General features: G+C 40.5%; 1 protein-coding gene across 5 annotated transcripts in view; it reads left to right on the top strand.

Moving 5' to 3' along the window:
- mid2 (midline 2) overlaps window positions 1-13,748 on the top strand; it is a 151,308-nt gene that overhangs the window by 122,791 nt on the left and 14,769 nt on the right. For all 5 annotated transcript variants that reach the window (XM_035160629.2, XM_035160627.2, XM_035160630.2 and 2 more), the window contains one exon: window positions 5,426-5,587. In XM_035160629.2, the coding sequence (XP_035016520.1) occupies window positions 5,426-5,587 (162 nt within the window). The remainder of the gene's footprint in view (window positions 1-5,425; window positions 5,588-13,748) is intronic.

The raw sequence follows: 13,748 nt of genomic DNA, 5'->3' as shown, positions 1-13,748 counted from the left end.
AGATCTGTACTGTAGATGATAAATGATCAGATAATAATTATCAGAACAAACATTATTAAATATAGCAAATATAGTATGAAGGACATTTAGGTCAGTTCACACTTACACACACGTACACAAACTCAAAAGAAGAACACTCTTCGCCATAATAGAGAAATAAATTGGAGCAACCCAGTACTTCAATTTTTAATCAAACTATTCCATAAACTAGATTTTCTGTCCAGCTTTAGTCTGTCCTCTTCGCTCGTACTTTGATTTACAGCGATGTAGCTGAATTATCAAGACAACTTGTTAAAAATATAACATACACTTATCAGGAGGATATGCTTTAAATAGATTCACTATTGAGTGTAATGTGAAAACACTGCAGACACAAGAGATTGTATGTATATACTTTTCCAACCTCTTCCATTTCTATACAAAAGTTTTTTACACAGTCACAGTTGAAAAAACATCATATCATGGATATTTTGCGAGCGTTTCTGGAACTTCTACCAGATAAAAGTCTGTCAAAATTGTTCATATGTAGTTTCCTATACATCATATTTTTTCTCTAAGAAGCCATTACAGATTTTATATCTAGTACAGCTGCACGATATATGTTTTGGAGCAAGTCCTTCGTTTTTGTTGAAGATTTAGTTACAGTGTCATGACCATGTGGCAATATCGCTTATGTAGTCTGGTCCAATAAATTCTGTTATTACAGTCAAACCCACCACTGGGGTCACCAGCAGTTATTCCCGGAACTGAAGGTTTTTTGTCAAACTGTTTTTAATCACACCAAGTAAAATAAATACAAGTCTTTCACATATTATTTACAGTATATTATACCGGAATGAGTCATGTTTGTTTTAGCATAATTGGTTGACAAAGTGGTAGACAGAGCGACTGCTAAACAAATACAGAGTTAGGATTTCAGTTGTCAATGGTCTTTCTTACTGAAAACCTTGTAAATTGTGCCCGTATTCAAAGTTCTAATATTCCTGAACAGGATTTACACATTAACATTTGCCAATTATAGCTGGATGTTTATATATAAATGAAGGGTAAGGGAGCACTTTGGAGGAAGGCAGTCGAAAATCTGAGTGGATAATAGTTACACAGGGGAGGTGAAAAATACCACTTACTGACATAAGGAGGACAGGATTAATGTACAGAATCGGACACGCACACGCACACACACACCTCCGCTCCCCCTCTTTGATCCTTTTCCTCATCTCCTCTCTTCCTCTCTGTATTGCCTGACATTTCCCCATCTAACCATGCAACTCAAGTGCCCCAGCCATTTGAAACATCAGGATACATTTCAGCTGTGAGACCGAGCGACTCAGAAATTCAGCCGCATGCTGCCACAGAGTCCTCGGAGACTCACAGGAGAAACTGACAAAGAGAGAACCCATTTAGCTTGCAGCACCACTTGAGTTTTTACCATTGCATTCCTCTAAAAACTTTCCAAGTGGCTAAACGCTCCCACTTGAGCGCAATCCCGGCTCTGTCTGCCTCTCTCATCCTCAGCCTCGGCCCTCCCATGAGGAGGGGAATGGGGGTTGCGGGGTCTGGTGAACCCTACCCCTGCAGGAGCATCCAAGCACAGCGGCAGAAAATAGAACCAGCAAGTAAACCAAATACCACAGAGGAATGTGAGCAGTGTCAGGAAAGCCAAATACAACTTATAGTAAAGATGTCTGCACTGTTATTGTGTAGCTGTTACCTGTGGCCCTCTGCAAGCTGCAGGTGTCTTTGGTTGTGCCCCGGCTGCCACTTATTTTACAGTTTGTATTCACATGTGATTTATGGTTAACCTTCTATCCTCTACATCACACACACGTTGTAGTGCGTCGTCTTGTATTGTAAGATCTCGATCCCTGCACAGCGAGAACAAGAGGGAAATTGAAACAGAGTAGCTGAGTGTAATTGTTGATTAATTGATCTAGAGAGGAAACAGCAGGTGATTTCTACCTCGGCCTTCAGTTTTGATTTACACGCTCTTAAAATAGTGCTTTATGTCAGCGGTAATGCTGATGGAAACACTATTTGTATATAGCCTTGATAATTAAATGCTACATCCTAATGTGTTCATCAATAATGCAACGCTAAGCGGTAATGAAGGTCGTAAATGACGTGCCACCTTTTTGCTGACTCCGATTTGACCAAGAGCAACTTTAACTTTTTAGCAATGCTTGTCCACTTTAATGTTCATCATATGACTGCATTAATAGTTACATATTTTGGAAAATGCACTTATTTGACCAAACAAGATATAATATATGTTATTGTTGAGCTTTACAAGGGCTGATAGGTGGATATTCTTTACTTATGTACAGCAGCAGCTGTTTCCGGACGTTATGCTAAGCTAAGCTAACCAACCTTTGGCTACATAGCTTTATATTCAGCACACATACATGACAATGGTATCAATCTGACCCATGGTAAGAAATACAATAACTTCTATCCAAAATGTTGAACTCCATTATGATTATTAAAGCTTAAAATGGAGACAAAAGATATAATTAACAACATTCAAACAGGATTGTAATTAGAGTTCAGCTCCGGCTGCATTTTCTGTCCGAGATTCAAGACACAGGCAGTGTTACATATCTAGTAGTTAGACCAGACAATCCCTCTTTTATGTGTATTAATAAGCAGTAGCCTGTGGCGTAGTAATAACATGATTATCACAGGTATCACAGTGGGTATGAGGAAGGCCCAGTGTTTGGTTAAACCTCATTCACTCTGTATCTCAACAGGGCGTCTGTCACATTATCAGCAGGATCAAACTTGAAGCGATGTTTGATCGAGTGATGAGTACTGAAAGTTTGAACTCGTTGTAGAAACATAATGTTCCTCCTTAAGAAATTTAAAGAGGAGCACATGCACACACATGCAACACATACTCATTTAGACACGCGTGCACACAAACGCACACTGTCACCATTAACTCCATATTGCATCATCAAAGACAAACCCTCATCCAATCCCAGGATACTTTGTATTTCTGCTCCCGTCTCATCTGACGCACGCAGACACAAACACACACACACACACACACACTGTGCACGCACAAACACGCACTTGATGTCTGGATACAAGACATCAGCTGACGTGTTTCCTCTCTTGTTTCGCACATTTCTTCCAGTGGCACTCCTCCAGCACACTTTGAAGTCACAGCGGTCTGTAAAGCAGCACTGCTGGCATCAGAAATCCCCTTTTCAGTTGCAGAAGTAGTGATAGAGCACTGCTGTGTGCTGACCTAATTCAGTTCAGCAGAAACGCAGAGGTGCTATGGAGATCAAAAGGCTTTAAAATGGAACAGCGCAAAGTCCTCCTGCCTCGTCTTTTGTTGTATCGTCTTTTTTAAAAGCCCACCGAACATCGTAACCTCCCTGATTTTAACTGGATGCGCCTAAAACGACAGGTGGGAGGCATAATTTCCTTAACAACGTGGGACAGCTGTCCCAGTAGAGCAACCATGTCACTTTATCACATATAACAGCATGAAAATTCTGGTAAATCTGCTGGCCATCGTTTTAAAATGTGTTTTAAAGAAAGCACTTTTAAACTCCCTCCCTTTTTCTTTCTCTCTCATCTTAAAGGAATAAATAAGTCTTCTCCTCAGTTTTCTTTGTCTGCGTAGAGCTCGTGGAAAACTCGGCAGATATGTGAAGACGCAGCCTTCACTCTAACTCTAACAGTCCCTTCCCCTCATTCATTCTTAAAGCCGCCTCACTTTTAAAGGCCTTATTTGCGTCCCGTGAAGTATTTATATTTACAAGCAGACTCTCGGCTTTTACTTATGCATGCTGTTACCATCTTGCTCAATAATTCACGGCGCATCCTCACCAGAAGGGACATGACATCAGGCATGGCCCTGAGAGCTCTCTCTCTTTCAAGATTTTTATTTCCCTGCAGTTCTGCACTGGCGAGGGTGCGATGAGACTATAAGAAGGGATTGTTATTCTGTTTTAAACTCTACAAACATTATCCTCGGCTGTAGCGCTGCTTAACAAGATGCCTTGGCAAGGGTTCACTGGATTGCACTGGGAATTTGTTCAGGTGGGTGAAAGAAAATGTATTTAAGCCTGGTGGACAGTGGCTCTTTTTAGCACCGCCTCGCAAATGTTTGTTCATAAAACATTTGTTCCTGTTGGCACATCCTGTTGTTGCCAAAGGTCAAGATATAACAAGCTAAGACATATTTACCAGTTCTCATCAACTCTCCTGTATAGATCTCTGCAAAACACAGCCAACTCAAGTCGACCTGAAGCTACATGGTCATTTAGTGTGGCTGTATTTCACAGGAAAGGATTCTGACATCGTGACGCACAGATAATGTGGGAAAGCGATTCAGTATAAAGTGAAGAACACAACAAACTCGAAAAAATGAAGCAGCCGGCGACACATATTTGAAAGCAGAAGGATGTGGGTGTCCACGGCCCTGATGCTGGAGCATTTTGTATTAAGCACTGAAACAGTTATTAGGCCTTATTTAGGATATTATGATATGCAAATTTGTTAACAGTTTTGCACTTATTTATATTTTTATATTTGAGTTAAGTATACTTTCAACTGATACCAAACCGTATAGCTTACTGTTATATTTTTTCAATCGCAACAACTCAACCTTAATACAAACTTCTCATCTTGTATTCGAAGTTGCTTTAAAATCAGGGGAACTACATTTCATCTTACAAAAAGAAGAAAATCTAACATAGTAACAGGAGTGAGTTAAGGTGAAACCACATAAATTCATCCATGTTATTTCACAATAACAATAAAGACTTGAGGCCAAAGGAGCACCTCACTGTTGACAATCCTCTCCTCAGCCCTGAGCTGAGATTTCCTTCTCATCCTTCACAGTCGGCTGCAGCTGAGAGACTGAAAAGACAGTGTTTGAGAGGCAGGTGACTGCAGAGCGAACCCAACCGTCACTAACCCTCCACCGCAAGGGGCTTTGAATCAAAGCGCTCACCAACTGGGGGACGTCGGTATTGCCCAAGTTCCCATACATATGAACATTCAAGGCTATCATACTCTTTCACCCTCGGGCACTCACGAAAGAAACGCACTTAGTAAAAGTGCCTCGTCCTTAATGGGTAATGGGCTCAGCTTAGTCAACACACAATCTGGAGAGCATGCCATGATAAACCTGATGAAGAGGTGATGGGACTTGTGGGTATGAACACATTAGTGTTGCACAACATCAGCATCGTAGGGGCTCTGTGCTTCTAACTGTGTGATGAGTCACGTCAGATTTAGAGAAGGAAATAAGACGCTGCTCGGGCTGGTGAGAATTGTTTTCACTGTGTTAAACAAAGCTGAAAAAATTCTCCTCAGGAAACACTGGAGCTCTGCTTATCTCGAGAGCATCAACGGAATGTGGTTATTCATGTATGTGTGTGTGTGTGTGTGTGTGTGTGTCTGCCAGGTTTGTACAACTCGGCCGACAGCTGGATGATCGTACCAAACATCAAGCAGAACCACTACACGGTGCACGGCTTGCAGAGCGGCACCCGGTACATCTTCTTTGTGAAGGCCATCAACCAGGCAGGAAGTCGCAACAGTGAGCCGGCACGCCTCAAAACCAACAGTAAGTGAAGACACGTGTGAAAAGCCTCTCCCTGCTCTTCTCTGCATAATAACAAGTCTTCTTCTTTTTTAGTACATTTCAAAATCTGTCACAATCTGTGAACACAAAGGCTTTCTCTGTTCAGTGCTTTTCTCTGGGTGTTATCTTTAGAAATGAGCTGAGGATTAAATTACATTTTGATTAGTAAAAGAACATTAATGCATTTCTTCTGGTTCCGAGTCAGATTGTTACATCTTCTCTACGGACTGCAGCCAAGAGTATATGAAAGCAGGAACCTTAGGTTACACCTGTAGTGCTCCAAAGATTTTGTTTGCAATTACATTTCATGTAGTTTCTTAAATGGGATAGTTTTCAACTCTGTTGCCCTTGACAAAAGGTGTTTAGTTTAAAAAGTCATGGAAGTAATGATGTCTCATCTGATAGTACTGACAGACATACAAGCCAGTAGCCAGTGAGTTTTTTGTGAAGCACTTTGTAACCTTGTTTAGATAAGTGCTATATAAATAAGGTTATTATTTTTATATATGTCAAAAACGTATTTAACACAGAGGCTTGAGTTCTCTTGCAGCGGGTGCGGTTCTGTTCCGGCCCGTTTGCTGCGTGTCTTCCCCTTTCTCTCTCCCCATTCCACACTTGAACTGTACTGTCAATAACAGTGAAATACCCCAAAACATCCTAGAAAACACATTGAATTATATGTTCCATGAGAGTTTCGCTGAATGATTTTAGTCTAAAAGTAACTATGGCCAGAGCAAATCTCTCTGACCCATTTCTATTTCGTCATGTTCCCTGAAGGAGGGATGTCATCATCGTGTGATTGATGCGTTGAATCAGTTGCATCATCTAGAATAAAGAATGTGGATCAACTTTCTTGTCAAAGACAGAGTTCACAGGCCATTGTTGTGCACGACTGTGGTCACAGCTTGAGACACTATAATGACTGATTTCAGTTGAGCTACATCCACAGTAAGTTTCATTTACTCCCAGAGGAAAGTTTTATGCTCAAAGTTTGCTCTTCTACAGCTCAGGAGACAAAAGTGGGAATCTCACCTCTGCCTCATTTTAGTTTTTATATTGTCTGATATGTTTTTCATATTTTTCTAAAAGAAATCACAATGAGAAATCGGTGCGACAAGATTTTCCCCAATAAGTCACATTTGAGACTTTTCCAAGGGAGAGAAAAAAGGGGCCATCAACAAGTTTAGAGGGTTAAGTCTGAAGTCTGCTCGAGACTTGCTGAATGTTTTTCACTTGTTTCAGATCAGATACCTCTAAACATCGAGGTAACACAATACAGTCTGAGTTACACTGGACTGAGGCTGAATCTGGTCCCAACTGCTTGAAGCATATTGTTCAGCTCAGGTTGTTTAAGGTATCATGCTGCACGCGTATTAAAAAATATCTCCTATCAATAATTCAGTTTTACCCTGTAGGCTTGTCAGAGTACTTCTGAATTTCAAACTAGGCATTTCGTGTCGTGGGATTAGTTCAGTTCATGCTACATAGAAACATCAATTTTAATGGTAAATATAGTTCTTGTAAACAACTATGTGCTTGCGGCATCAGCTGTGCATTGTTGTCATTATTCAGTCCCACTTTATCTCAGTCCAACATTTGGTGACAGACGATACACATCTACTCAAAAAGCATTTTTACAAATTAAAATTTTTCTGCTATTCTTTATATAAATATATATGTATGAATACTGTTGTGAATCTAGGACTTTGGTTAACTCATCAAAACAATTCATCGACATGACTGAAGTTGTATTTTCACAAGATATCTGAAGAATTTCAGCTATAGCTATAGATCAAATTTGAGCCTCTGCATTGACAAAGCTGAGATTGTCCTGAAAAAAAAGATGTGAATCATTAGTATTTGTCAGTGAAAGGTAATTTTAACGTGAATGTATTAATTGGGGAAATGCCCTTGGACCCCAGAGGGGGAAGTGAGTTATTCAGTTAAACAGCAGAGAGCTTCTTCTTTTCTTCATTTTCTTATCCACATTTCAGCTTGTGTTGAGTTCGGCTAAAGCTTCACTTTTAGACTCAATGGTACCACAATAAGCACCATGTAGCACAAGAACAGCATGTGGAGAATGTTAATAGGCTGCATGACATCTCCTTTACTTCTCCTCTGCATGTGTTTTGGTTGACTGTGCACCTCGACTGTTACTCAGCGTAGTTACAGTGTTCCTTGTTCAGCAGCGAGTTTCTAAACACAGAGGAAACTGTGTCTTTGACATCTTCAGTACTCAGACTTTCCTCGTTCATGGCACACACTGTAGTTTTCTCTCTAACTAGGTGAATGCAGTTTTTTTTCTGCACTCGGAGGAGATTGTGTTTAATTGACACATCCGCTACCTTTTCAGTCTCTGCTTCTCTTCTTCCCTTTTCTCCCTAAAGTTGTTTTTTTGCCGCAGAATCTTTTTCTCATGGCTTTGAACTCTATTTATATTTTTTGTGCCTCCCTGTCTCAATGAAGACACACGACAAAGTGACAGGGAGCAAAATGTCAGCAGATATACTGAGAAACTGTGTAAATGCCTTTATGCAGGTCAGGATTTATAGTTTACAGTAAACCCAATACACATGCAAACAAAGAAAACAAACCACCAAGGCCCAACCGTCTCCTTGAATTCAATCAAGCTGCACCAAATGTTACTCATTGATATTATTTCTCAAAATGCGCCGGATCTTTTTTTTCATAAAGATCCGTTAATTGTTCTCGAAGAATTCAATTAAAATGTTAGGGTAAAAAATGTGGATCAACACCAAAAATGAATGGGTTCTTCCATCATCCATACTACATCCTTCCACCAAGCTTCATGGTAATCCGTCCGGTAGTTTTTGTGTAATCCTGTTTACAAATACAGCAACAGACAGGGCTGAAAACATAGCCTCCTCAGCGCAGGTTAAAAAAAAGAACTACACCAAGGAACGGTTGTATAACATTACAAAGAGCTCCTAGTTCAAGTAATGATTTTGAATGTGCCTTTTAGAAGAGTTGAAAGTCACATGTATAAAGTCGGATCACCCTCCTCTGCCTAATTTAGGATGTGCCTGAAGGAAGCTCAATAGAATTTTAAATCAGCCTTAAATTGCAGCAGCGGGGCTAAAACGGAGTTGATATGTCAGCACCTCGTAGCTGCTGTCAGGAGCTTGGCTGTGGCATTTAGGATTAACTGTAATCTGGATACACTCTGCTGGCTAGAATGGGTTTGTGGAAAACTGCACAAGTAAAAGGATGATCGCTCTCCCTCTCAGTCACTGCACACAAATACTAAACGGACTGTGAGAGGGGGAGAGCTCCCGTGAATCTGAACTGAATGAAAAGCGATATACTTCTAAGCAGATGTGGGACAAGGGAACCGAGGCCCACACACACCAGGGGGTCCCAGTATGAGGCCACTTTAGCACATACTTATATGTATCTCTTTGAAATTACACGTGTCCTCATCCAAACCAAAATAATCAGCAGCTTCAAGACTTAAAAAACCAAGCACAGAAAAAAAGAAACACAACTGTCAACTAACAAAAAAGTGGGTAGCTACTATACAACTAATGTAACAATACAATCTGGACACATACGAAATGAAAATGAACAAAAGTCTCATCAGGATTATTTTTTGAGGGGCTTTTAAAGTATGAGAGAAACTTTTGCCACTTCTCAGCTGCCTATAAACTATATTGCCTTTAATCTGTGTCGCGTAATAGTTATAGCTGCTGATGTACTCAATACTTTATGGGAAGTCATTTGATTATAGTCTCTGAACTTTCTGGTGAAAGGGAGTTGATGTGGTGAGAATGAGCTCTTCCTAGCTCATTTAAAAGCAGAATGTTGGTTTCCCCGCTGAGACGAAACAAAAGCGTACTTTGCATTTTGTCCCCATTTTGCTCATAATATCATGTTTCTATTTAACTGAACTTGTGCAGTGTCTGTTCTAAACCTGCCTGTTTGGAAGAGGCTGTTTGTTTGGCCTGTGGTGATGCTGGTTGTGGTTTTCTTTCTAAAACTGTGAAAGAGAAGCTGCTGCTAACCTGTTTATTCACAGTTTATTAATATTGATTGAATTGAACACACCCTAAACTTGACAATGCTATGTGAGCCACATACAAAGAGACACACAGAGATTTCAGGAATTATTAGATAGAAATATATATATATAGAAGATAGATGCATTTAGTTAGTGAATTGGGGGGGGTGTAAAGAGTGCTCTGCCCTCTCTTCACCAGAACACCTGTCCTGCATGTGGAGCTGCCATCTGGTGCTTTAAACACAAACACACACACAATCCAAATCTCTGACACACACACTGCCTGTGGGACATGGAGCATGTCAGTTCTTTAACTCTTTTTCTATGGCATCAGAGTGGATTAGTGGCTCAGTGTGATGTGGGCACGACATGTAGCCGAGGAGCATTTAGAGGTGAAGTGCAGGGTATCTGCAGCCGACAGTTCACAGACACACAGGACTCTCTGCTGTCCCACTGGGTTCAATATAAATGGCAGCCAGAAGCAGTTCCATTTATTATGTCCTCCCTTGATACGGACAAATGATGAGTTATTGTAGGTGTTTTCATCATCAGTCTCACTTCTGTCATGTTGCTCTCTTCCTCTCCTCGCTTTTGCTCACACTTTCACTATTTAGCTCAGTTATATGAAACTTTAATGGGATGATGTTTAGATTAAAAAAACATTTAACCATAGAATATTGCTCATCTTATTACGGTAACTAATATATATAATACATACATTAATAGTAAGTAGTAGGGGCATGTGTTGCGTTGCATAGAATCATATCACAATCCCACAGCAGATATAAAGCAGTTCTACATTATTATCAGCCAGTTTTGCCGCATTTCATAAAAAGGAGTTTAAATAAAGCATTTTCTTGGAAGGGAAAGCATGTTTTCTTTATCAGACTTACATATATGAAATACATTAATGTGCAAAAGCAAATAGAGAAACAAAAGACTGGATAAAGGACAAGAAAATTAGGGTAAACTGTAATAGATTGTCTTCTCTATTGTCAACTCCATGTATCTAAAATTCATAATTTACAGAAAAAATTCATCAAATCAGACCGAAAGTGGAATTTTTACCAGGTTTTACAGTGTAAGATGTAGTTGAAAGCTGAAGCTACGGATATTTTCCACTCAGTTTTCAGAAAGTCTCCTTCCACATGACCTTTGTTTTACAAATAATCTCACTCCAGACGAAAACACACAAACAAGTGCTCAAACAAGCGTTTCGAGCCAGTAGGTGTCGATAAAGTCTACATCAACAATCTGTCAAATAAAAGACAAGAAAACTGTGGTCCAATCCTTTAAATACAGAATGAATGTTCTGTCTTTAGTATCAATAAATAGCTGTCCTTCATTTGTTACCATCCATACTTTAAAGGCAAGTATAGCACATATTTTAGCACAGTTAAAAGCACAGAACAGAGTAAAGTTTCATGTCCAGTATTTGCTAACAAAGATAAATACTTTACTGATTGGGAGTGAAATGTAGTCTTGTATAAAGATGTATAATGTTGTTTCATTTGGACCATCCCACTCCGACTCGCTGTCAGTCCTCCTCCTCCTCCTCCTCTTCTCCATGTTATCAGGGGGAGAAGCTTGTCCACCCACAGCCAAGTTTGGTTGAGATTTTCAGCCTCTGATTGGCAACTAACATTTCCCCGCTGCTGCAGTGATTGAGACAAGCCGTCAACAAAACAAAAACACTCCCATGATGGAGTTTTTTTTGGTTTTCAGACCATGTGTGTTTCTGCATGAATCTGTCACACGTCTTTGTCCCTCTTTCCATCTCTTCTCTCCCACTCTCTCCTCCCTCTTTCTCTCTGAGGAATTGGTATTCAGATGCAAGTTCCTCACTCTTAAGTTCTGGTGCAGTGTTTTTTGGATTAAAATGGGTCACAACAAAAAATGATCACAAATACCACTCTTTGACAGGCTTATTGTGGTTCTCCGTAGATTCTGCTGCTGCTGCCGGCGAGCTCGAGCATCAAGCCTCTGAGCCGAGAACCACAAGTTCTTGAAGTCACTTGAAGTCTCTCTTTTTTGTGTGTGGCTTGATTGGAGGGTTTAGCTGTCGCATCTTTTAAGATGAGAGGCTCTGGGGGCTTTTAGCCTAAGCTCATCATATTTCATGCAGAGGCTCGCAGAGCAAAGAACACAGTGGCAACTTACACAAATACTAGAAAGTCAAGACATCACAGCTGTGTCTGTTCAAAAGAGAAACTCCCAAAATAGAGCACTGTATATATAAAACACATTTGACTGGGGTAAACCGTGAAAGTGTGGTTCCGCTAAAGCAAACTCAGGTTAGTAAATTGCTGTAAATTGCTCCTGTACTTCTGAAGGCATTGTTGAAGTCTGTTCTCTTGCACAACATCATGTCTTGACCTCAAACTCTCCACGCTCCCCCTTTCTGTCCCTCTTTAACCCTTCTCTTGGCACGTTGTCCTCTGTTACCTCCGGCTATGGCATATGCCCTTCCTTCACTCGTTTCTGCCATCTGTCAGTTCATCCTGGAGGTAAAGCTTTTCATCTCAAGATGTCACAAACATTGGGCCTCATGGTGGGGACAGGCCGGACATGCTTATTGTAATCCCAGACAGATCTACACAAGATGACACTTTGTATACACGTTTGTGTTTGTCTTACAGAGAGCAAGAGATTGGGGAAGCAGGAACAAGGTTTTCAAGAACACTACTTAGCTTTGTGATGACGACATTATAAATAACTTGTGTTTGAAGCTATTTTTGTTCTTCATACGTTAAAGGAGATGTATTTCTCTAAGAAGTCCCCCTCAGAAAACACTTAGGGCTACTCAAACGTCAGTAGTCTGACCAATACTACTTCCTGTCATGTGACATCACGATGCCCCACATTTGCATAATACACGCTTAGTGGCTAGTATTGCACGTTCCTTAACAAAGCCAGGTAAAGCAAAAGCGGAGGCCTACGTTTTCTGAACGCACTGGACACGATTGACAAATTACAAACGAGTGGGCCAGATGGACAATCAGAGCAGACAGGGCTTTATTAGGAGGGGGGCCTTAAAGAGACAGGAGCTAAATCCATGTGTTTCAGACACAGGCTGAAAGAGGAGCTGCAGCAATGGACATTTTTAGGAAAGTGATGTGTTTTCTGAACATTCGAGAATGTCAATATTTTCAGGGAGTAACCCAAATTTAAATTATGAACCTGAATATGAGCATAATATTTCTCTTTTAACATGTTTTCTACTAGCAGGTCTGAACTGACCTAGAGCAGAAGACTTGTAATCAGATCACGCAAGACTTATTTTAATGACAGGTATGAACATGACCTAAAGGTAGTAGCTGAGGGAATCACCCCGAAGACCTAAAACATTGGTTTGAAACTCTATCCAAGTAACATACAGTCTATTTAAGAAATCATGACAAATGAAGATTTGTAATGAATGTACAATAGGCTTTATCATGACCTCCACTAATTTCCACATAGAAGCCTGTTTACAGATCTACTAAAAAGCCTTTTGTGGCTACAGTGGGGCGATGCACAAAATATGATCAATTGCCTCAGGCTGTGTCACTTGAGTCAGCATTGGCCGGGGCTGAATATGAAATACAGAGTTAGAGAGAAGTGGGCTTACAAGACCTCTGCAGCCTGCGCCTCATCACTGCTCGAGGCCAGCAGCTCGAGGTTACACTCAACACTTTCAGCATAACACCCGTGAATCACCAAGTCCACTCTCGGCTGTCAAGTTGCATTGAAGGTAATGCAAGTGGTAGTGTAGGATCTGACAATGAAGAAGAAAAAGGACAATATTCTTGGTTCTGCAGTATTAATTTTAGTTTTTATCTGTATCTATATCTGTATAGAAAGTGTCCATCCTGGGCGTGACAGGGTCGTAGGACTGTTATGTTTAATTGCTGGAGGACTTCACACATCTACCACAGCACCATCTTGTGCATTTCCGTTGGCTTGATTGAGCCAATATTTAAAAGCATGTTGTGAGGTCTTCCACCTTTCACAGGCTTTTTAGGTCACTCTAGTGAAACCACTCACTGAACCCAGAGTGCCTCAGAGTGAACCGTGGTGTTAATGCTGTAGTATATGGAGGTATCACCGTGCTGGTAGATGCTCACAGCTAACATGTAAAGTAAC

Source organism: Hippoglossus stenolepis, chromosome 7, assembly GCF_022539355.2.
Source record: "Hippoglossus stenolepis isolate QCI-W04-F060 chromosome 7, HSTE1.2, whole genome shotgun sequence".
NCBI classification, from domain to species: domain Eukaryota; kingdom Metazoa; phylum Chordata; class Actinopteri; order Pleuronectiformes; family Pleuronectidae; genus Hippoglossus; species Hippoglossus stenolepis.
The sequence above is the reverse complement of the archived record's forward strand: the minus strand, read 5'-3'. Positions and strand labels throughout refer to the sequence as shown.